At 44.1% G+C, this 25841-nt stretch overlaps 1 protein-coding gene across 2 annotated transcripts in view; it reads right to left on the bottom strand.

The window, feature by feature from the left end:
* Positions 1-25841, bottom strand: part of CACNA1S (calcium voltage-gated channel subunit alpha1 S) — a 548608-nt gene that overhangs the window by 245106 nt on the left and 277661 nt on the right. For both annotated transcript variants that reach the window (XM_086923168.1, XM_086923169.1), the window contains exons 13-14: positions 24493-24613; positions 19828-19942 (exon numbers count right to left, since the gene is read on the bottom strand). In XM_086923168.1, the coding sequence (XP_086779294.1) occupies positions 19828-19942; positions 24493-24613 (236 nt within the window). The remainder of the gene's footprint in view (positions 1-19827; positions 19943-24492; positions 24614-25841) is intronic.

Here is a 25841-nt window from a genome sequence, read left to right as displayed (position 1 = left end):
TGAGCTGCTCCAAACAGTGAAATTAATTCATGAAAATAAAGCCCCAAGTGGGTTTGGAATTTGTCCCACTATCTCTGTGCCTTTTATAAAATCTGCAACACGAACCTCCTGCCACTGATCATCCCGTGACTGCAGCTTAACCCACTTTCAAGTGGTGGGGCTTTTCCTCGACCAGGGCCGGCCGAAAAACAATCCAACAACAGAGTTACCCCTTGTAGAAAAGCCTCCATGCAGGTAGGTAAAATCTTCGTTTTTATTGCAGTTACAGCACAATGAAGAGAGAACAAAGTCCAGTTCAAATAGGCAGCCTGACGCGTTTCATGCTCATGGAGCATTTCTTCAGAGGCTTGTGAGCACACTGCGTGAAGCACTCGGGATTTTCAACCTTAAACACCTGCCATGTGGGCGTTGGCTCTCCTAGAGCCTGCTGGTGCAAGTAGTCCAATTTCATCGCTCCAGTGAGCTGCTCCAAACAGTGAAATTAATTCATGAAAATAAAGCCCCAAGTGGGTTTGGAATTTGTCCCACTATCTCTGTGCCTTTTATAAAATCTGCAACACGAACCTCCTGCCACTGATCATCCCGTGACTGCAGCTTAACCCACTTTCAAGTGGTGGGGCTTTTCCTCGACCAGGGCTGGCCGAAAAACAATCCAACAACAGAGTTACCCCTTGTAGAAAAGCCTCCATGCAGGTAGGTAAAATCTTTGTTTTTATTGCAGTTACAGCACAATGAAGAGAGAACAAAGTCCAGTTCAAATAGGCAGCCTGACGCGTTTCATGCTCATGGAGCATTTCTTCAGAGGCTTGTGAGCACACTGCGTGAAGCACTCGGGATTTTCAACCTTAAACACCTGCCATGTGGGCGTTGGCTCTCCTAGAGCCTGCTGGTGCAAGTAGTCCAATTTCATCGCTCCAGTGAGCTGCTCCAAACAGTGAAATTAATTCATGAAAATAAAGCCCCAAGTGGGTTTGGAATTTGTCCCACTATCTCTGTGCCTTTTATAAAATCTGCAACACGAACCTCCTGCCACTGATCATCCCGTGACTGCAGCTTAACCCACTTTCAAGTGGTGGGGCTTTTCCTCGACCAGGGCCGGCCGAAAAACAATCCAACAACAGAGTTACCCCTTGTAGAAAAGCCTCCATGCAGGTAGGTAAAATCTTCGTTTTTATTGCAGTTACAGCACAATGAAGAGAGAACAAAGTCCAGTTCAAATAGGCAGCCTGACGCGTTTCATGCTCATGGAGCATTTCTTCAGAGGCTTGTGAGCACACTGCGTGAAGCACTCGGGATTTTCAACCTTAAACACCTGCCATGTGGGCGTTGGCTCTCCTAGAGCCTGCTGGTGCAAGTAGTCCAATTTCATCGCTACAGTGAGCTGCTCCAAAAAGTGAAATTAATTCATGAAAATAAAGCCCCAAGTGGGTTTGGAATTTGTCCCACTATCTCTGTGCCTTTTATAAAATCTGCAACACGAACCTCCTGCCACTGATCATCCCGTGACTGCAGCTTAACCCACTTTCAAGCGGTGGGGCTTTTCCTCGACCAGGGCCGGCCGAAAAACAATCCAACAACAGAGTTACCCCTTGTAGAAAAGCCTCCATGCAGGTAGGTAAAATCTTCGTTTTTATTGCAGTTACAGCACAATGAAGAGAGAACAAAGTCCAGTTCAAATAGGCAGCCTGACGCGTTTCATGCTCATGGAGCATTTCTTCAGAGGCTTGTGAGCACACTGCGTGAAGCACTCGGGATTTTCAACCTTAAACACCTGCCATGTGGGCGTTGGCTCTCCTAGAGCCTGCTGGTGCAAGTAGTCCAATTTCATCGCTCCAGTGAGCTGCTCCAAACAGTGAAATTAATTCATGAAAATAAAGCCCCGAGTGGGTTTGGAATTTGTCCCACTATCTCTGTGCCTTTTATAAAATCTGCAACACGAACCTCCTGCCGCTGATCATCCCGTGACTGCAGCTTAACCCACTTTCAAGTGGTGGGGCTTTTCCTCGACCAGGGCCGGCCGAAAAACAATCCAACAACAGAGTTACCCCTTGTAGAAAAGCCTCCATGCAGGTAGGTAAAATCTTCGTTTTTATTGCACAGAGATAGTGGGACAAATTCCAAACCCACTTGGGGCTTTATTTTCATGAATTAATTTCACTGTTTGGAGCAGCTCACTGGAGCGATGAAATTGGACTACTTGCACCAGCAGGCTCTAGGAGAGCCAACGCCCACATGGCAGGTGTTTAAGGTTGAAAATCCCGAGTGCTTCACGCAGTGTGCTCACAAGCCTCTGAAGAAATGCTCCATGAGCATGAAACGCGTCAGGCTGCCTATTTGAACTGGACTTTGTTCTCTCTTCATTGTGCTGTAACTGCAATAAAAACGAAGATTTTACCTACCTGCATGGAGGCTTTTCTACAAGGGGTAACTCTGTTGTTGGATTGTTTTTCGGCCGGCCCTGGTCGAGGAAAAGCCCCACCACTTGAAAGTGGGTTAAGCTGCAGTCACGGGATGATCAGTGGCAGGAGGTTCGTGTTGCAGATTTTATAAAAGGCACAGAGATAGTGGGACAAATTCCAAACCCACTTGGGGCTTTATTTTCATGAATTAATTTCACTGTTTGGAGCAGCTCACTGGAGCGATGAAATTGGACTACTTGCACCAGCAGGCTCTAGGAGAGCCAACGCCCACATGGCAGGTGTTTAAGGTTGAAAATCCCGAGTGCTTCACACAGTGTGCTCACAAGCCTCTGAAGAAATGCTCCATGAGCATGAAACGCGTCAGGCTGCCTATTTGAACTGGACTTTGTTCTCTCTTCATTGTGCTGTAACTGCAATAAAAACGAAGATTTTACCTACCTGCATGGAGGCTTTTCTACAAGGGGTAACTCTGTTGTTGGATTGTTTTTCGGCCGGCCCTGGTCGAGGAAAAGCCCCACCACTTGAAAGTGGGTTAAGCTGCAGTCACGGGATGATCAGTGGCAGGAGGTTCGTGTTGCAGATTTTATAAAAGGCACAGAGATAGTGGGACAAATTCCAAACCCACTTGGGGCTTTATTTTCATGAATTAATTTCACTGTTTGGAGCAGCTCACTGGAGCGATGAAATTGGACTACTTGCACCAGCAGGCTCTAGGAGAGCCAACGCCCACATGGCAGGTGTTTAAGGTTGAAAATCCCGAGTGCTTCACGCAGTGTGCTCACAAGCCTCTGAAGAAATGCTCCATGAGCATGAAACGCGTCAGGCTGCCTATTTGAACTGGACTTTGTTCTCTCTTCATTGTGCTGTAACTGCAATAAAAACGAAGATTTTACCTACCTGCATGGAGGCTTTTCTACAAGGGGTAACTCTGTTGTTGGATTGTTTTTCGGCCGGCCCTGGTCGAGGAAAAGCCCCACCACTTGAAAGTGGGTTAAGCTGCAGTCACGGGATGATCAGTGGCAGGAGGTTCGTGTTGCAGATTTTATAAAAGGCACAGAGATAGTGGGACAAAATCCAAACCCACCTGGGGCTTTATTTTCATGAATTAATTTCACTGTTTGGAGCAGCTCACTGGAGCGATGAAATTGGACTACTTGCACCAGCAGGCTCTAGGAGAGCCAACGCCCACATGGCAGGTGTTTAAGGTTGAAAATCCCGAGTGCTTCACGCAGTGTGCTCACAAGCCTCTGAAGAAATGCTCCATGAGCATGAAACGCGTCAGGCTGCCTATTTGAACTGGACTTTGTTCTCTCTTCATTGTGCTGTAACTGCAATAAAAACGAAGATTTTACCTACCTGCATGGAGGCTTTTCTACAAGGGGTAATGGATTGTTTTTCGGCCGGCCCTGGTCGAGGAAAAGCCCCACCACTTGAAAGTGGGTTAAGCTGCAGTCACGGGATGATCAGTGGCAGGAGGTTCGTGTTGCAGATTTTATAAAAGGCACAGAGATAGTGGGACAAATTCCAAACCCACTTGGGGCTTTATTTTCATGAATTAATTTCACTGTTTGGAGCAGCTCACTGGAGCGATGAAATTGGACTACTTGCACCAGCAGGCTCTAGGAGAGCCAACGCCCACATGGCAGGTGTTTAAGGTTGAAAATCCCGAGTGCTTCACGCAGTGTGCTCACAAGCCTCTGAAGAAATGCTCCATGAGCATGAAACGCGTCAGGCTGCCTATTTGAACTGGACTTTGTTCTCTCTTCATTGTGCTGTAACTGCAATAAAAACGAAGATTTTACCTACCTGCATGGAGGCTTTTCTACAAGGGGTAACTCTGTTGTTGGATTGTTTTTCGGCCGGCCCTGGTCGAGGAAAAGCCCCACCACTTGAAAGTGGGTTAAGCTGCAGTCACGGGATGATCAGTGGCAGGAGGTTCGTGTTGCAGATTTTATAAAAGGCACAGAGATAGTGGGACAAATTCCAAACCCACTTGGGGCTTTATTTTCATGAATTAATTTCACTGTTTGGAGCAGCTCACTGGAGCGATGAAATTGGACTACTTGCACCAGCAGGCTCCAGGAGAGCCAACGCCCACATGGCAGGTGTTTAAGGTTGAAAATCCTGAGTGCTTCACGCAGTGTGCTCACAAGCCTCTGAAGAAATGCTCCATGAGCATGAAACGCGTCAGGCTGCCTATTTGAACTGGACTTTGTTCTCTCTTCATTGTGCTGTAACTGCAATAAAAACGAAGATTTTACCTACCTGCATGGAGGCTTTTCTACAAGGGGTAACTCTGTTGTTGGATTGTTTTTCGGACGGCCCTGGTCGAGGAAAAGCCCCACCACTTGAAAGTGGGTTAAGCTGCAGTCACGGGATGATCAGTGGCAGGAGGTTCGTGTTGCAGATTTTATAAAAGGCACAGAGATAGTGGGACAAATTCCAAACCCACTTGGGGCTTTATTTTCATGAATTAATTTCACTGTTTGGAGCAGCTCACTGGAGCGATGAAATTGGACTACTTGCACCAGCAGGCTCTAGGAGAGCCAACGCCCACATGGCAGGTGTTTAAGGTTGAAAATCCCGAGTGCTTCACGCAGTGTGCTCACAAGCCTCTGAAGAAATGCTCCATGAGCATGAAACGCGTCAGGCTGCCTATTTGAACTCGACTTTGTTCTCTCTTCATTGTGCTGTAACTGCAATAAAAACGAAGATTTTACCTACCTGCATGGAGGCTTTTCTACAAGGGGTAACTCTGTTGTTGGATTGTTTTTCGGCCGGCCCTGGTCGAGGAAAAGCCCCACCACTTGAAAGTGGGTTAAGCTGCAGTCACGGGATGATCAGTGGCAGGAGGTTCGTGTTGCAGATTTTATAAAAGGCACAGAGATAGTGGGACAAATTCCAAACCCACTTGGGGCTTTATTTTCATGAATTAATTTCACTGTTTGGAGCAGCTCACTGGAGCGATGAAATTGGACTACTTGCACCAGCAGGCTCTAGGAGAGCCAACGCCCACATGGCAGGTGTTTAAGGTTGAAAATCCCGAGTGCTTCACGCAGTGTACTCACAAGCCTCTGAAGAAATGCTCCATGAGCATGAAACGCGTCAGGCTGCCTATTTGAACTGGACTTTGTTCTCTCTTCATTGTGCTGTAACTGCAATAAAAACGAAGATTTTACCTACCTGCATGGAGGCTTTTCTACAAGGGGTAACTCTGTTGTTGGATTGTTTTTCGGCCGGCCCTGGTCGAGGAAAAGCCCCACCACTTGAAAGTGGGTTAAGCTGCAGTCACGGGATGATCAGTGGCAGGAGGTTCGTGTTGCAGATTTTATAAAAGGCACAGAGATAGTGGGACAAATTCCAAACCCACTTGGGGCTTTATTTTCATGAATTAATTTCACTGTTTGGAGCAGCTCACTGGAGCGATGAAATTGGACTACTTGCACCAGCAGGCTCTAGGAGAGCCAACGCCCACATGGCAGGTGTTTAAGGTTGAAAATCCCGAGTGCTTCACGCAGTGTGCTCACAAGCCTCTGAAGAAATGCTCCATGAGCATGAAACGCGTCAGGCTGCCTATTTGAACTGGACTTTGTTCTCTCTTCATTGTGCTGTAACTGCAATAAAAATGAAGATTTTACCTACCTGCATGGAGGCTTTTCTACAAGGGGTAACTCTGTTGTTGGATTGTTTTTCGGCCGGCCCTGGTCGAGGAAAAGCCCCACCACTTGAAAGTGGGTTAAGCTGCAGTCACGGGATGATCAGTGGCAGGAGGTTCGTGTTGCAGATTTTATAAAAGGCACAGAGATAGTGGGACAAATTCCAAACCCACTTGGGGCTTTATTTTCATGAATTAATTTCACTGTTTCGAGCAGCTCACTGGAGCGATGAAATTGGACTACTTGCACCAGCAGGCTCTAGGAGAGCCAACGCCCACATGGCAGGTGTTTAAGGTTGAAAATCCCGAGTGTTTCACGCAGTGTGCTCACAAGCCTCTGAAGAAATGCTCCATGAGCATGAAACGCGTCAGGCTGCCTATTTGAACTGGACTTTGTTCTCTCTTCATTGTGCTGTAACTGCAATAAAAACGAAGATTTTACCTACCTGCATGGAGGCTTTTCTACAAGGGGTAACTCTGTTGTTGGATTGTTTTTCGGCCGGCCCTGGTCGAGGAAAAGCCCCACCACTTGAAAGTGGGTTAAGCTGCAGTCACGGGATGATCAGTGGCAGGAGGTTCGTGTTGCAGATTTTATAAAAGGCACAGAGATAGTGGGACAAATTCCAAACCCACTTGGGGCTTTATTTTCATGAATTAATTTCACTGTTTGGAGCAGCTCACTGGAGCGATGAAATTGGACTACTTGCACCAGCAGGCTCTAGGAGAGCCAACGCCCACATGGCAGGTGTTTAAGGTTGAAAATCCCGAGTGCTTCACGCAGTGTGCTCACAAGCCTCTGAAGAAATGCTCCATGAGCATGAAACGCGTCAGGCTGCCTATTTGAACTGGACTTTGTTCTCTCTTCATTGTGCTGTAACTGCAATAAAAACGAAGATTTTACCTACCTGCATGGAGGCTTTTCTACAAGGGGTAACTCTGTTGTTGGATTGTTTTTCGGCCGGCCCTGGTCGAGGAAAAGCCCCACCACTTGAAAGTGGGTTAAGCTGCAGTCACGGGATGATCAGTGGCAGGAGGTTCGTGTTGCAGATTTTATAAAAGGCACAGAGATAGTGGGACAAATTCCAAACCCACTTGGGGCTTTATTTTCATGAATTAATTTCACTGTTTGGAGCAGCTCACTGGAGCGATGAAATTGGACTACTTGCACCAGCAGGCTCTAGGAGAGCCAACGCCCACATGTCAGGTGTTTAAGGTTGAAAATCCCGAGTGCTTCACGCAGTGTGCTCACAAGCCTCTGAAGAAATGCTCCATGAGCATGAAACGCGTCAGGCTGCCTATTTGAACTGGACTTTGTTCTCTCTTCATTGTGCTGTAACTGCAATAAAAATGAAGATTTTACCTACCTGCATGGAGGCTTTTCTACAAGGGGTAACTCTGTTGTTGGATTGTTTTTCGGCCGGCCCTGGTCGAGGAAAAGCCCCACCACTTGAAAGTGGGTTAAGCTGCAGTCACGGGATGATCAGTGGCAGGAGGTTCGTGTTGCAGATTTTATAAAAGGCACAGAGATAGTGGGACAAAATCCAAACCCACTTGGGGCTTTATTTTCATGAATTAATTTCACTGTTTGGAGCAGCTCACTGGAGCGATGAAATTGGACTACTTGCACCAGCAGGCTCTAGGAGAGCCAACGCCCACATGGCAGGTGTTTAAGGTTGAAAATCCCGAGTGCTTCACGCAGTGTGCTCACAAGCCTCTGAAGAAATGCTCCATGAGCATGAAACGCGTCAGGCTGCCTATTTGAACTGGACTTTGTTCTCTCTTCATTGTGCTGTAACTGCAATAAAAACGAAGATTTTACCTACCTGCATGGAGGCTTTTCTACAAGGGGTAACTCTGTTGTTGGATTGTTTTTCGGCCGGCCCTGGTCGAGGAAAAGCCCCACCACTTGAAAGTGGGTTAAGCTGCAGTCACGGGATGATCAGTGGCAGGAGGTTCGTGTTGCAGATTTTATAAAAGGCACAGAGATAGTGGGACAAAATCCAAACCCACTTGGGGCTTTATTTTCATGAATTAATTTCACTGTTTGGAGCAGCTCACTGGAGCGATGAAATTGGACTACTTGCACCAGCAGGCTCTAGGAGAGCCAACGCCCACATGGCAGGTGTTTAAGGTTGAAAATCCCGAGTGCTTCACGCAGTGTGCTCACAAGCCTCTGAAGAAATGCTCCATGAGCATGAAACGCGTCAGGCTGCCTATTTGAACTGGACTTTGTTCTCTCTTCATTGTGCTGTAACTGCAATAAAAACGAAGATTTTACCTACCTGCATGGAGGCTTTTCTACAAGGGGTAACTCTGTTGTTGGATTGTTTTTCGGCCGGCCCTGGTCGAGGAAAAGCCCCACCACTTGAAAGTGGGTTAAGCTGCAGTCACGGAATGATCAGTGGCAGGAGGTTCGTGTTGCAGATTTTATAAAAGGCACAGAGATAGTGGGACAAATTCCAAACCCACTTGGGGCTTTATTTTCATGAATTAATTTCACTGTTTGGAGCAGCTCACTGGAGCGATGAAATTGGACTACTTGCACCAGCAGGCTCTAGGAGAGCCAACGCCCACATGGCAGGTGTTTAGGGTTGAAAATCCCGAGTGCTTCACGCAGTGTGCTCACAAGCCTCTGAAGAAATGCTCAATGAGCATGAAACGCGTCAGGCTGCCTATTTGAACTGGACTTTGTTCTCTCTTCATTGTGCTGTAACTGCAATAAAAACGAAGATTTTACCTAACTGCATGGAGGCTTTTCTACAAGGGGTAACTCTGTTGTTGGATTGTTTTTTCGGCCGGCCCTGGTCGAGGAAAAGCCCCACCACTTGAAAGTGGGTTAAGCTGCAGTCACGGGATGATCAGTGGCAGGAGGTTCGTGTTGCAAATTTTATAAAAGGCACAGAGATAGTGGGACAAATTCCAAACCCACTTGGGGCTTTATTTTCATGAATTAATTTCACTGTTTGGAGCAGCTCACTGGAGTGATGAAATTGGACTACTTGCACCAGCAGGCTCTAGGAGAGCCAACGCCCACATGGCAGGTGTTTAAGGTTGAAAATCCCGAGTGCTTCACGCAGTGTGCTCACAAGCCTCTGAAGAAATGCTCCATGAGCATGAAACGCGTCAGGCTGCCTATTTGAACTGGACTTTGTTCTCTCTTCATTGTGCTGTAACTGCAATAAAAACGAAGATTTTACCTACCTGCATGGAGGCTTTTCTACAAGGGGTAACTCTGTTGTTGGATTGTTTTTCGGCCGGCCCTGGTCGAGGAAAAGCCCCACCACTTGAAAGTGGGTTAAGCTGCAGTCACGGGATGATCAGTGGCAGGAGGTTCGTGTTGCAGATTTTATAAAAGGCACAGAGATAGTGGGACAAATTCCAAACCCACTTGGGGCTTTATTTTCATGAATTAATTTCACTGTTTGGAGCAGCTCACTGGAGCGATGAAATTGGACTACTTGCACCAGCAGGCTCTAGGAGAGCCAACGCCCACATGGCAGGTGTTTAAGGTTGAAAATCCCGAGTGCTTCACGCAGTGTGCTCACAAGCCTCTGAAGAAATGCTCCATGAGCATGAAACGCGTCAGGCTGCCTATTTGAACTCGACTTTGTTCTCTCTTCATTGTGCTGTAACTGCAATAAAAACGAAGATTTTACCTACCTGCATGGAGGCTTTTCTACAAGGGGTAACTCTGTTGTTGGATTGTTTTTCGGCCGGCCCTGGTCGAGGAAAAGCCCCACCACTTGAAAGTGGGTTAAGCTGCAGTCACGGGATGATCAGTGGCAGGAGGTTCGTGTTGCAGATTTTATAAAAGGCACAGAGATAGTGGGACAAATTCCGAACCCACTTGGGGCTTTATTTTCATGAATTAATTTCACTGTTTGGAGCAGCTCACTGGAGCGATGAAATTGGACTACTTGCACCAGCAGGCTCTAGGAGAGCCAACGCCCACATGGCAGGTGTTTAAGGTTGAAAATCCCGAGTGCTTCACGCAGTGTACTCACAAGCCTCTGAAGAAATGCTCCATGAGCATGAAACGCGTCAGGCTGCCTATTTGAACTGGACTTTGTTCTCTCTTCATTGTGCTGTAACTGCAATAAAAACGAAGATTTTACCTACCTGCATGGAGGCTTTTCTACAAGGGGTAACTCTGTTGTTGGATTGTTTTTCGGCCGGCCCTGGTCGAGGAAAAGCCCCACCACTTGAAAGTGGGTTAAGCTGCAGTCACGGGATGATCAGTGGCAGGAGGTTCGTGTTGCAGATTTTATAAAAGGCACAGAGATAGTGGGACAAATTCCAAACCCACTTGGGGCTTTATTTTCATGAATTAATTTCACTGTTTGGAGCAGCTCACTGGAGCGATGAAATTGGACTACTTGCACCAGCAGGCTCTAGGAGAGCCAACGCCCACATGGCAGGTGTTTAAGGTTGAAAATCCCGAGTGCTTCACGCAGTGTGCTCACAAGCCTCTGAAGAAATGCTCCATGAGCATGAAACGCGTCAGGCTGCCTATTTGAACTGGACTTTGTTCTCTCTTCATTGTGCTGTAACTGCAATAAAAACGAAGATTTTACCTACCTGCATGGAGGCTTTTCTACAAGGGGTAACTCTGTTGTTGGATTGTTTTTCGGCCGGCCCTGGTCGAGGAAAAGCCCCACCACTTGAAAGTGGGTTAAGCTGCAGTCACGGGATGATCAGTGGCAGGAGGTTCGTGTTGCAGATTTTATAAAAGGCACAGAGATAGTGGGACAAATTCCAAACCCACTTGGGGCTTTATTTTCATGAATGAATTTCACTGTTTCGAGCAGCTCACTGGAGCGATGAAATTGGACTACTTGCACCAGCAGGCTCTAGGAGAGCCAACGCCCACATGGCAGGTGTTTAAGGTTGAAAATCCCGAGTGTTTCACGCAGTGTGCTCACAAGCCTCTGAAGAAATGCTCCATGAGCATGAAACGCGTCAGGCTGCCTATTTGAACTGGACTTTGTTCTCTCTTCATTGTGCTGTAACTGCAATAAAAACGAAGATTTTACCTACCTGCATGGAGGCTTTTCTACAAGGGGTAACTCTGTTGTTGGATTGTTTTTCGGCCGGCCCTGGTCGAGGAAAAGCCCCACCACTTGAAAGTGGGTTAAGCTGCAGTCACGGGATGATCAGTGGCAGGAGGTTCGTGTTGCAGATTTTATAAAAGGCACAGAGATAGTGGGACAAATTCCAAACCCACTTGGGGCTTTATTTTCATGAATTAATTTCACTGTTTGGAGCAGCTCACTGGAGCGATGAAATTGGACTACTTGCACCAGCAGGCTCTAGGAGAGCCAACGCCCACATGGCAGGTGTTTAAGGTTGAAAATCCCGAGTGCTTCACGCAGTGTGCTCACAAGCCTCTGAAGAAATGCTCCATGAGCATGAAACGCGTCAGGCTGCCTATTTGAACTGGACTTTGTTCTCTCTTCATTGTGCTGTAACTGCAATAAAAACGAAGATTTTACCTACCTGCATGGAGGCTTTTCTACAAGGGGTAACTCTGTTGTTTGGGATGTTTTTCGGCCGGCCCTGGTCGAGGAAAAGCCCCACCACTTGAAAGTGGGTTAAGCTGCAGTCACGGGATGATCAGTGGCAGGAGGTTCGTGTTGCAGATTTTATAAAAGGCACAGAGATAGTGGGACAAAATCCAAACCCACTTGGGGCTTTATTTTCATGAATTAATTTCACTGTTTGGAGCAGCTCACTGGAGCGATGAAATTGGACTACTTGCACCAGCAGGCTCTAGGAGAGCCAACGCCCACATGGCAGGTGTTTAAGGTTGAAAATCCCGAGTGCTTCACGCAGTGTGCTCACAAGCCTCTGAAGAAATGCTCCATGAGCATGAAACGCGTCAGGCTGCCTATTTGAACTGGACTTTGTTCTCTCTTCATTGTGCTGTAACTGCAATAAAAACGAAGATTTTACCTACCTGCATGGAGGCTTTTCTACAAGGGGTAACTCTGTTGTTGGATTGTTTTTCGGCCGGCCCTGGTCGAGGAAAAGCCCCACCACTTGAAAGTGGGTTAAGCTGCAGTCACGGGATGATCAGTGGCAGGAGGTTCGTGTTGCAGATTTTATAAAAGGCACAGAGATAGTGGGACAAATTCCAAACCCACTTGGGGCTTTATTTTCATGAATTAATTTCACTGTTTAGAGCAGCTCATTGGAGCGATGAAATTGGACTACTTGCACCAGCAGGCTCTAGGAGAGCCAACGCCCACATGGCAGGTGTTTAAGGTTGAAAATCCCGAGTGCTTCACGCAGTGTGCTCACAAGCCTCTGAAGAAATGCTCCATGAGCATGAAACGCGTCAGGCTGCCTATTTGAACTGGACTTTGTTCTCTCTTCATTGTGCTGTAACTGCAATAAAAACGAAGATTTTACCTACCTGCATGGAGGCTTTTCTACAAGGGGTAACTCTGTTGTTGGATTGTTTTTCGGCCGGCCCTGGTCGAGGAAAAGCCCCACCACTTGAAAGTGGGTTAAGCTGCAGTCACGGGATGATCAGTGGCAGGAGGTTCGTGTTGCAGATTTTATAAAAGGCACAGAGATAGTGGGACAAATTCCAAACCCACTTGGGGCTTTATTTTTCATGAATTAATTTCACTGTTTGGAGCAGCTCACTGGAGCGATGAAATTGGACTACTTGCACCAGCAGGCTCTAGGAGAGCCAACGCCCACATGGCAGGTGTTTAAGGTTGAAAATCCCGAGTGCTTCACGCAGTGTGCTCACAAGCCTCTGAAAAAATGCTCCATGAGCATGAAACGCGTCAGGCTGCCTATTTGAACTGGACTTTGTTCTCTCTTCATTGTGCTGTAACTGCAATAAAAACGAAGATTTTACCTACCTGCATGGAGGCTTTTCTACAAGGGGTAACTCTGTTGTTGGATTGTGTTTCGGCCGGCCCTGGTCGAGGAAAAGCCCCACCACTTGAAAGTGGGTTAAGCTGCAGTCACGGGATGATCAGTGGCAGGAGGTTCGTGTTGCAGATTTTATAAAAGGCATAGAGATAGTGGGACAAATTCCAAACCCACTTGGGGCTTTATTTTCATGAATTAATTTCACTGTTTGGAGCAGCTCACTGGAGCGATGAAATTGGACTACTTGCACCAGCAGGCTCTAGGAGAGCCAACGCCCACATGGCAGGTGTTTAAGGTTGAAAATCCTGAGTGCTTCACGCAGTGTGCTCACAAGCCTCTGAAGAAATGCTCCATGAGCATGAAACGCGTCAGGCTGCCTATTTGAACTGGACTTTGTTCTCTCTTCATTGTGCTGTAACTGCAATAAAAACGAAGATTTTACCTACCTGCATGGAGGCTTTTCTACAAGGGGTACCTCTGTTGTTGGATTGTTTTTCGGCCGGCCCTGGTCGAGGAAAAGCCCCACCACTTGAAAGTGGGTTAAGCTGCAGTCACGGGATGATCAGTGGCAGGAGGTTCGTGTTGCAGATTTTATAAAAGGCACAGAGATAGTGGGACAAATTCCAAACCCACTTGGGGCTTTATTTTCATGAATTAATTTCACTGTTTGGAGCAGCTCACTGGAGCGATGAAATTGGACTACTTGCACCAGCAGGCTCTAGGAGAGCCAACGCCCACATGGCAGGTGTTTAAGGTTGAAAATCCCGAGTGCTTCACGCAGTGTGCTCACAAGCCTCTGAAGAAATGCTCCATGACTGCAATAAAAACGAAGATTTTACCTACCTGCATGGAGGCTTTTCTACAAGGGGTAACTCTGTTGTTGGATATATATATATATATATATATATATATATATATATATATATATATATATATATTTTATGTAACAGACAAAACATGCTTATGTATGGAACACCTTCCCTTACAGCGCCTGGAAATGGGGGGGTCGGGGTCTCCGAGACACCCAATTTGTACACTTACTCCGGAGTTTTTGAGCTCCAACATTAAGTGTACAAACTGTGAAAATGAATTTAAAATATCTGTGAACACCCAAAAGGTTAGGTCCACCTTCCCTAAGGTTACCCACTTGCAGTGTGACGTGGGATCCACTAGACCTGCTCCACAAATCCTAAATTTATGATAAATTTACCAGAATACCTCATTATCAATGGTCAAAATGGTAATTTAAAGTTGAAAATTCTTTGAATCCTCATTTCGAAAGGGAAAATTCAGGATTTACGACCTTAAATCAAAATGTTTTCCAACTGTCAATAGCTGAAAAATGAAACATTACCTGTTAGTTCAGGGGAACGATGTCCACTTTTGCATTACAATTGTTCTCTCACTAGCAAATGTAATAGAATTTGAAGTTCCCAAATTCCAGAACAAATACCAGAAAAATACACATTCACCATTCCAAACAGACAGTGTTTGACCCAGGAAGGGACAGAGACTCCACTGTCTAGCATTTGGGATGATGTAATTACTTTGGCCTCCACATAGTCTCTGATGGAGAAATGAAAATTTTGCCAGACTCTCTTTATGGGGAAAAGATCTCAGATGCAACATTTACGTGGTGCCAATGATGAACCCAATAATCGCTCCAATGACCGGCCTATGTACATGACACCAAACTATGCTTATCAGTTAGTAAAGATCCATTCTGTACAAAATGCTCTCTATTTGTTTTGTTGGAATTTAAAGGTAAAGTCAATATTATCCTCCGTGGCCACAGACAAACTTTACAATGTAAAGGATTGAGTGAGTGAGTTATTATCTTCTCTAAATTTGGAGAGGTACTTAAACCATGTAAGAACAGAATGCTGGAATTATGGTTTAAAAAATAACTCTCTTAACACAACTGATAAGCTATATATTGACTTGAATTGAGGCCTGTTAAGGACTGCGATATTAAGATTTATAAGCATGAAAAGAGCGCTGAATTGAAGCAATTTATGAATAAGATTGAGACTGAAACCCAAACATCTTTGTTCAATGGGAATGCCTAAGTTGGGCCTGACTCAGGGGTTATATAATTATGTCCAAAACACATCTTGATAGAAGTAAACAAGACCTAGAGATGGTTTTGTTATCATCAGTGAAAGCAATGTTGATCTACGCCATAATATATGCAGCATTACAATGTCAATACCAGTAAATACGATGTTGATGTACGCTACGACAAATGTACGCATAATAATGAGAATGTTGGAAATGTGATATCAATGACCTCCATGTTATATATTCTTGTAATAACAAACTTGTATCATTGCTGTCAGATTCACCGGAGATGATCCCCCCTAATCAACCTCAGGTTAGAGATACATGGTCAGACAGGCCCTGGGACCCTAACTTAAGCCTATCAATTGAAAGGACACACGAGGGGTTACACTTAGCCCGAAGACAAATGTGCGAACATGGAAAACCTAGATCGATCCCACGGATCTGTTGTGGTGCAACTCACCACAACAGATCGTGGAGATTGGTCCTAATAAAACACATTTAGCCAAAGGTGCACATTCCCAAAATACCACAAAGTCAGATTCCACATATTGTTAGGAACACTTAGCCAATCAGAACATATCATGCACACTGCATGCGATGATCACGCACTCTCCATGCCAGACATCTGGACACACATACACTGGCACAAACTAGGTCTCCAACAAAATTGAGAGCCACCTGTGTCCCCCTTATCCGATGGTTGTATTTATGGTTCATGACTAGACCCAAATTTACATGCTTCACAAGAATGTGTATTCAATTTATTGTACCTCAAGAACTGTATTTAATAACGGCCAAAACTTCTGTACATCGAGACAGTCTTCAGACATGACTCTGTTGATAACTCCCAGCTTCTGCGTTTAATGAAACCAACTTGTTTCTGGTTTGCCAAACACCTCTAGTCTTTTCATATTTTCATGGTAAATTCATATCATGCTTGGCTACTTAAGGCATTAGACCACCTAGCTCCCCCAAAAAAATGCAGCCAAACCGCGTCAAACCTTCTGCGGCCTGGTTCTCGGAGTCATTACGGCTCGAGAGACAACGCTGCCGAAACCTGGAGCGGCGTTGGCGCAGGAACTATGCCAGCCCCGACCGGGAGACCTACAAGAACGCGATGACCAGCTACAAAAAGCTGATCACTGCCGAAAAATGTGCTTTTTATAGCACACAAATAGAAAATGCGCTCAACTCTAACAGACAGCTCTATAAGGTAGTGAAAGATCTAGCCAATCCCCCAGCTCCACCTTCCATCGAACCATCCCAATCATTTTGCAATAAGGTGGCAGACTTCTTTCAGGCCAAGGTTAACGATATTTTCGACAAATTCACCACAACACCGATGACAGATGGAGTCTCTTTGGTGACTCTTCCTCGGCCATCAAAACCAATTTTAGAGGCGTTTACGCCACCTGCATCTATGATGGAATTCATAAACACTGTTAAGTCAGGATCCCCTCTGGACCCTTGCCCCCCACGTATCATTAAATCAGTTTCTGACGTAATCGCCCCAGTACTTACCAATATCTGCCATGCTATATTTCAGACAGGTGTATTCCCCGCTATTTGGAAAAGGGCAACTGTAACACCACTTCTGAAAAAACCTGCACTAAACCCCTTAGAGCCTAAAAACTACCGTCCAATCGCCTCCCTTCCTTACCCCTCAAAAATAATCGAAAAGGTTATAAACCAACAGCTGTCGACCTTTATCGACCAGAACGATCTGCTTGATAACACGCAGTTCGGGTTTAGGAAGGGCCACGGGACAGAGACAGCGCTAATAAAAGCGTCAGAAGAGGTCAGGATTATCATGGACAGGGGCGGCGCCGCTGTCCTGATACTCCTGGACCTATCCGCGGCCTTCGACACGGTCGATCATTCTACTCTGATCGACCGTGTCGCCACCCTTGGCATTCAGGGCAGGGCCAGAGCAACGTTAGCATCCTTTCTGGCAAACAGGATACAGTCCGTAAAGATGGGAAATTTCAGCTCCCCTGATTTCTCTCTCCCGTGCGGTGTTCCCCAGGGCTCCTCGCTAAGTCCGACACTTTTCAATATCTATGTGTCGGACTTGGCGAGGGTAATTAAGTCATTTGGCATAGGGCTAACATCGTACGCCGATGACACACAATTGATCCTGGAAATACACAAAAACGGAGAAGCTGTGGCAGCTAATTTTCAGGCAGGCATGAAGGCCATCAGCACCTGGATGAACCAGAATTGCCTAAAGCTAAATTCCGACAAGACGGAGGTACTGGTTTTTGGCGAACTAACCCCGTCTTGGTCTCCAGTCTGGTGGCCTCCGAAATTGGGTATGCCTCCACTGCCAGTAATCAAGGTGAAAAACCTGGGCGTGCTTTTTGACAGCAAGCTCACGTTCCTTGGTCACGCCAATGCCGTGGTTTCGGCCTCTTTCTACACTTTGAGAATGGTGAAGAAACTGCTCCCTTTTCTTCCTCCTACTGCTGGCAAAACCCTAATGTCCTCCTTGGTACTATCCAAGGTGGATTATTGCAATGGCCTTCTGCTCAATGCACAGGAACAAGTGGTGAACAAACTTCAGCTTGTCCAAAATGCCGCTGCAAGGATCCTCATGGGGATTCCAAAATATACCTCTATCTCTCCCACAATTCGGGAGCTTCACTGGCTGCCTATAAGAAGCAGGATAAAGTTTAAAGCCATGTGCATTACTTACAAGGCGCTGAAAAATAATGGGCCTGACTTCTTTAAAAACGCTTTTAAAATCTACAAACCCAGCCGAACACTGCGGTCATCGACGGCTCAACAGCTCCAAATCCCCCCAACAAAAAAGGTGACATGGGGGGATAGACGTTTTGTAGTGGCGGCATCCAAATTATGGAACCAGGTTCCCTCTCAGATTAAGGAACACACCTCGTTGTTTTCCTTTCGAAAACATCTTAAAACCTGGCTCTTTAACCAGTAACATTCTGTAACCCTCGCAATCTGAAATATGCTAACATTAGCGCCGAGACGCCGTAAGGTATTTGCGCGCTTTAGAAATTTTATAAATAAATAAATAAATAAATAAATATCCGAGCAACAGTTTTCCACATGCGTCATGGTACATTCACCCACACTACCTCACTTGTAAGGGTAACGAATCTCACTGAAGCCACTGCAGGAGATGCCCATGCTCAATACTTTTCATGGATTGCTCTTTTTTTAGAATTTGCTCAGCTCAACTGAGAAGTTCTGGTTCTGTTCAGCAGGCAGTAAATATGTTTACTGTCTTCAGTAGTGATTGCTAGATCTATAGTATTACAGAAGACTCCAAGGGAATACTTGAGGGATGGCAACTCTAGAACACAGCGGTGATGAATCTTCACAAGACCATGTCGTTAACACTGTATTAAGTACCGTTTAGGCTTCTTCTATTTTAAATCTGTGACTGCTTACAGATTCTATCTCTTTTAGTAGAAAGTGTGAAGTTTTAGACACATGCAGAAGTGTCTTCCTCCTATATAGGATGAAATATTTTATTGTTTTTGTCATGAACACTGCATAACATTGTGTCCTCTTACTGTATAAGCTGACATGTTTCTATTGTTTTTAGTTATCGGAGCGTATAATCTGCATGTGTATCAAGATGACACATTTATCAAAAAGAACAGTTTTATTTTATGAACATATGATAGGACCGGTTGGAGGAGCTTCATGCTTCGATTATCATGCCAGAGGTAGCATCAGTTTGCAGTGACAACCAGGCTTCGGGAACTGTGCAGAGAAGTGGCCTTCAGTCTTGCACTGCTTATTGTTCCCTGGCAAAAGCCATGACAGAGACTAGCTAAAAGATATTTGTTTACAGAAAGAAGGTATGCTGCATGATTAATCTTAGAAAATATGATTTTTGCTTCTGCTAATATCTAACATTAGGGCTTAGAAATAGCAATATGGCTGCATGTATTTCCCATTCTGTGTGGTTACGATTCATATTTTATGCACTAGACTTAGGTTTTAGAAATACAAATTTAAAGTACATATTTTGTTTCTTAGAGCCATTTTGCATTTGTTTTTATATTAGAAAAGAGGTTTTGGTGTTCCACTGTGTCCCTAATACCATCTAGCTAGACTACCAGACAACACTTCCCGTACAGTACTGCTCAGTGAGTTGCGTACAGGACACAGTCCAACTTGAGTTCTAATGTATATTGGTGTATTGAACTAAACCCTTGCTCTGGGGATTAGAAAGCCCCTCTTCCTTTAGCCATGAGGCGGGTTCCCACACCCTGACTAAAGTGTAAATCGTACGCCCCTCAACCTACATCTTTCCAAAATCATATGAAGGACTATGGGATACATTCAACATGGGGCTTCTGAAGCTCCATACTTTTTTCATAGATGCACCCATTTTGGAGGTGTAAAGTTATTGCACGTGCATCTCATAGTATGCACAAGTTCAAAGTGTTCATATTGCAGGGGCAGTACTGCTTTAACCAACTGCAATCAAAATTCATGTGCATTTTCTCCCAAAAGAAAGCAATTCATAGAGACATTCAAGGATAACCAGCAAGACGGGCACTACCCTTGATCATTGTGATGTCAGTTATGCCAGAATTAATCCCAGGGGAGAGACGTCACATATTAAATCTGTACGTTTGGCTGAGATAGCAATGCAAGTTGAGCGGAGGAGCTCAATTTTTTACTAAGCGGTGTTCACTCCACACTAATTTCACAAATCTGCAAAGTCTTCAGTAATCATCATTAGTTGAAAGTGGTCAATGCCATGCTCACAGTTTCTGTTCTGAATTATTTTTTGATATTGCCCTATGGTTTTCTTACCTGGCCATTTTCCGTCGCTTTTTTTCCTCTGCTTTGGCTTTCTGTGCAGACGTCAGACTCTCTGCTTCAGCCAGATTATCCACCGCAATGGCCAAAAAGACATTTAGCAGAATATCTGGACAAGAAACCTGGCTAAGGAATAATGTAGGCACGCAGAGGATCTTCCTTCAGTGTCAGCTTTATTCACTCTATTGCACTGTGATTGCTGGTCTCAATCAACCTTTGCTGGTTCAGTCCTTATGTGGCATGTACTACAAGTCTTGTCTAACCTCCCATTTTATCTGCAGTTACCTATCACTCAAGGATTACACTATGTGGAGTGTACAATACATGTTTTGATACATATTAGAATCTGTAGAATTCACATTCCTAACAGTGTGCCTTGCAAGTCTGACTGCACCATGTAACACACACCAGATCTATTCGATCAAGAAATAGCATCCTAAATACTTTTTTCGTGCCACCTAATCCAATCAAAGATATAATCCTGTGCACTACATTGTAACTTCCCACATTCATCATTGAGTTCTAGTAGCTCATTATTATTCCAGAAGAAACCTTCTCAAATGCAGCAGTGGTGTCAGCCATGCAGACCACTTTACCTGTCAAAACACAGAAGAAAAGTAGGGTCCCGAATACACATGCTGCGCTGCTTTAGAAGTATTCGAACAGTCCAGAACAGAACAGAATCATTTAACTCACTTGTATGCACAGTAACACTACAATGCAACAATACAAAGCACACATGAGAAACTAAAAATCTTATGAAAAAACAGTAGACAATTGCGTTGTAATTTCCCACACAACACACTTACAGATCACAAAGTTATGGAATAAACATGTAAAACAAAACAAACTCTTCCATGAAAGCTGATCAGCGTTCAGAAAAAAGGGAGGGGGAGACAGTCATCGTGAGTATTAGAACCAATTTGTACATCACTCTAGACTAAGGCAATCAGACAACACTATCCTTTTGAAAATATCCTTAGGATATGAATTATGCTGCAGTAAGAGTCGTTATGTGACCTGGTTGTTCAAACTATGTGACAAGAAAAGGGGACTTATGTGGCGTTATGCAGCACAATCTGTAGCACTATATTGACATTTTAACACACTATTTTATGCTGCCTTAACTAAAATGTCCTTCTTTTAATGACTAAGTCCAGCAATCAACAGCTGAAAGGAGAATAATTATTTTTCGCAAAGTGTCTGGCAAAGCTTTGCACTCAGTGTGCAGGGATTTTAATAACTTTTGAACTGTTTGTTATATAAACACATATAATTGGTTACACTCTGCAAAAGAATTATGAGGAATATGTTGGATTCTGTGACAAATGCAGCAAATTGATATTTATATGGAAAACGCTGTGGCTGCACAAATCAGTTGCCCTGCATATTAATCAGGGAAAAAGATAGAAAAGTCAATAACCCCTTGTAGGCTTTGGAATTAGTATATATCAAGTAAAGTGCCGTACAAAAGGACCATTTCTGGTAATTTGGGATAATTTACAAACTTCTTCAAAAGCTACATAAAAAGACAAATGGATTTGATGAGATAGGCATTGAATGCTTGCAAACTATAAACAAATGTTAATTGGAATACTAGGCGTATAAACATTAAGGATTTCACTCAACGAGAATTTTAGGGAATGTACAAATCAAAATTAAAACAAATCAATAAATTATGGTACAATGGATCATACACTTCTCAATTATAAAGTAAATATGTTGATAAGTCTAAACCAGTTTTTGATAAATATATGATTCTTCACCATTGTCCACAGACTGTAAGATATTCGTTATGGATTTGATACTCTTAGATCATTAGATATAAAGGAAAGAAGTCGAACCACCGCTAATGTTTCAATCTCTGGTTCATTCAATATGTGAGACCATGCAGGGACTGCATTGAGTAGGGTTATAATAATGAACCCAAGAATAGAGCGTGATTGCAAATGCACTAAAAGTTGATTTCAATTGTTCTCATTATAAATCTCTTGGCTGCAAAAAACATTGTTGTTTGTGTTTTAACATGTGCATTGATTAAATCAACTCATATAGACCGCAGCAGCCCAGATCAAAGGGCAGCAAGGCAAGTTATTACTTTAAATCCCAAATCCTCTACTGAAGACACTTTATGTTATCATCCTCCTGGAGTGTAGAAATATCCCTGATGGACTTTCGAATTTCCTGCTTCCACTACTAGCTAGTCATAATACTTTTCTAATGTTGGTAAATTTCAGTTTTTGGGTAGAGCTTCCTACCAATCGGCAGGACGCAGTCAAGGTAAATTTGTGGAATGAATTGACAATATCCCTGTGGTATGATACGGTCATTTTTTAATTCTTGTTTAACTCTTTATATAGAGGTATCTGGTTATATGAGGATGAAAAGAAGGGGCACTAAAGTTTGTTCCTGGGTGAAAGTATCGAAGGAGAAATTCAGCAATGTTCTAAGAAGCTAGGTTTTTTTAAAAAGGAGACGGCTCAGTGAGCTCTGACTTTGAGAAGTACTCCAATTGGATCCTTTCTGCCTTAGATGTTGCTCTAACTTTATATCTCATTCATGGCACACATGTCCATCTGCTCTATGGTATGATGTCTCACTACAGCATGGAAATCCTGTAAGAAACTGATACAAACAGCTATGACCATTATTTTTGCAAATAGAATCTGAGAAGCTCATAACACCTTAAAGAGGCTCTTTCAGTTGTACAATTTCTCTCTTCCTTCTCGCCCTTGTACTGCTCAGATCTTGGACCCCTTGCTTACTGTGCCACTGGATTCAAGCCAGCCTGGCTGATGAGGGGTAATACCCCGAAACCAGTCCCAGGATGCTTGATTCCAATCCAGGGAGGACCTGGTCTGCCAGTTTGGGAAGGACTGTTACGATAAGAAGCAGGGTCAAGACTGATTTGCATATGGCGGGGTTCAAACTGGGGTGGCACAGTGAGCAAAGGAACGATCTATTAACCCAGATCCGTGACTGGATGAAAAGTTTCAGCACTCATCATCCTATTGTAATTGCTTTCAGTGGTCTAGGCAACCATTCGTAGTTTCCTGCACTTCTGCAATTCCCTTTTACTTGGTTAACTGGCTAGTTAGTCACAAGACCTAAATTCCATTGAGAGAGATTTGCGGGGCACGTCTTTCTCATTTAAGGCAGCCCTTCTGTGGGACTCCCTTCCTTCCTCTCTGCATACGTTAAACAACTACTGCTTAGAAAATCCTTAAAAACCTGCATTTATATACAATAAGTCTTTCATGTTTTTTATGTACATTTAGTTATTACCTCAGCACCATGACACCTTTACAGGTTGCAGTGCACTTTAGAAGCATTACTAGTAATAACACAATATTGACATTTGCACAAATAACAAAACTGGAAATACTGCCAACTCCATTCCAAAAGGCAATGATTCTCGAAACACATTTTTACTCAAAGATAACATTTGTCCTGCAAATTAAGGTTCAATTTACACTTGTTATTGATCCACCAAATGTAAACCCTCTTCTTGAGTGGAGTTATCAAATCCATAATTATAGCCTAATTGGACTACTGCAATATGGTCTCTATGCGTTCATTTATAGGCTACAACAAAAGAGTATTAACAGACTACTAAGCAAGGCAGCAGGCGAGGCACATATATAACTGAGAGTACTGCTCCCACTTATAACCTGCTGATCAAAGACAGAAAGTGTTAAGGCCTACATTTAAAGTGTTCTGAATGAAGTAGCCATGACCTCGCAGAGGTTGTGCACATGTTATATTTCACAAGCGCAGGCTTAACCTATTTGGTGGTCTGTAGAGGTACCACCAACACTCTCACAATGCCCCATCTCTCATCCCAGCAGAAACAAACTATCTACTCAGGAAACAAGTGAAAACTATTCTGATCTCAGGCAATGTGAGGCCAAAACTCTACAGTTAAAAACTATTGCATTGAGCAGCCACTTTATTTTCTTATTACAGGTGACTAGCAATAATACAACTAGACTGTAATAAAAATGAGAAAGGTTTTTTAATGTGCATATTGCATGCCTACAATACTGTAACTAAATATATGGCTGGCTTAATGGTTGTTCTCATATCCTACTCCCATACCACTTTCCCAAAAGTAGGCCATTCACCATTCACATAGGAATTGCTACTGTATAAGACTCGCTCGTAAGAATCCTAACATAGGTTTTTCTGGCTCTTCCACTGTAGATTGGCAATGAATCATTCAAACATCATTAGTAAAAGATGTGCAGAATATTGCAAAGATTTAGTCTATATCACACTCAACCAACAAGACAGCTTCTCAGGACTTTTGAAATCTGAAAACTGTTAGTACATGTTGAAAAATATCTATCTTGTGAGAAGTGTTGACTTTGTGCTTTATGCAATTAGTATGATTATTTTTCTCTAATGTTTGTGACTGGAGGACTTTTTTAAACTCTATGTGCACCCTATTCCAAGACCAAAGCATCTTCTAGGATGAGGACTATTAACAGTCTACAAGTACAAGATGTCAGAACAGCATCGGAGACCAAGGAATGATGCAGAAGAGATGCTTATAACTCATGGTTTCTTAGCTCCCAACCCCTTCCTTAATAAACCCACACACATAGAAACCCTATGTGAATAGGTAATGGAAACAACCAGGCAGCCTCTAAAGGATACAGTTGCCGCAAACAAAGAGAATGATGAAGTAGATGCACACAAGCACACCAGGGGATGAGGGCCCGCCGTAGGCTAAGATCCCATTGTTCATCACTGTGTTCCAGTCTTCTCCAGTCAGGATCTGCAAGATAAGCAACACGGGTTAGTTATAGAGTGTCCCTCTCCCACCACTTACACTACAAAGATTTTCAACGTGTCAATGTAGGTCATTTTACATAAATCAAAAAAGTCCTCTTTTTTAAACTGCTTCTTTCTCTAAGCACCAAGTTGCAAAGAAATATTATATTGGTCTGTCCAGTGTTGACAATTTTAAATAGGCAGTATGCTGTTTATCTGTAGGAAATCACATAGCTAATCTATGTTAGACAGAAGCCACAGTCTAGATGCTCCTGCAATGCAAAGAACCTACAACTTAAAATTATTTTTGTGAAAACCCCATACTTTTGCATCGTAGCAATGCACAACCAGAAAAACATTTCTTACCGCATGGCTAGTGGCACTCAATCAACATCTGACAAATAAAAACTATACTGTTTCCAAAACAGATTAGCTATCAAGGCCCCACAAACCAAAACCAGGAGGAGGCCTTGCAATCATCCACAAGGATACAATCACCTGCACCATCTCTTAGGTTAAACCAACTGCACTCATGGAACCCCTGCACTTTAAACTGCAGATCAGTCACGTGTGATCTTCACAGGCTTCCTTGCCTGCCAACCGCCGGGACCCCACACCGCTTTATGCAAGTTCTTCACCAACTTCATCACCCCCCTCACCCTCAGATCCAACTTCCTCATACTAGGCAACTTCAACTTCCATCTGGATTACCCCACAGACCGAAACGCCACCAACCTCCTAGAAAGTCATGACAAATTCGGCCTTAAGCAACTTGTACAAGGCCTGACTCATGCCATCCAACACACACTGAGCCAACTTTTTACATCCAGCAACAAGATCACCTTCAGCAACATGTTCCTTCTCACATGGACAGATCACTGCATTGCACAATTCTACATCAGCACACCCCACCACAACAAACCAAAACCGACCATCAAACTCAGTTGCAACTGGAGCAACAAAACAGAAGCAGACTGGATCCATGCCCTCACATCCAGATAACCAACTCTCACAAGCGACCTACAGCAAAACCTACCGACCTTTGCCAACTGGATCTCAGACTGTGCCAACAACCTAGCTCCATGAAAAAAAACAGACACACAAGAACTTGTGCTAAAGCTTGCTGGTACACCAAGGATCTCAGAGACTTCAAGTGCTATTGCAAGCAGCTGGAAGGAAGATAGAGAACCAGGCAAGACAACACCTCCAGCGACACCTACAAATCTGCTCTC

This window comes from Lissotriton vulgaris, chromosome 5 (assembly GCF_964263255.1).
Source record: "Lissotriton vulgaris chromosome 5, aLisVul1.2, whole genome shotgun sequence".
Taxonomy (NCBI): Eukaryota; Metazoa; Chordata; class Amphibia; order Caudata; family Salamandridae; genus Lissotriton; species Lissotriton vulgaris.
The sequence above is the reverse complement of the archived record's forward strand: the minus strand, read 5'-3'. Positions and strand labels throughout refer to the sequence as shown.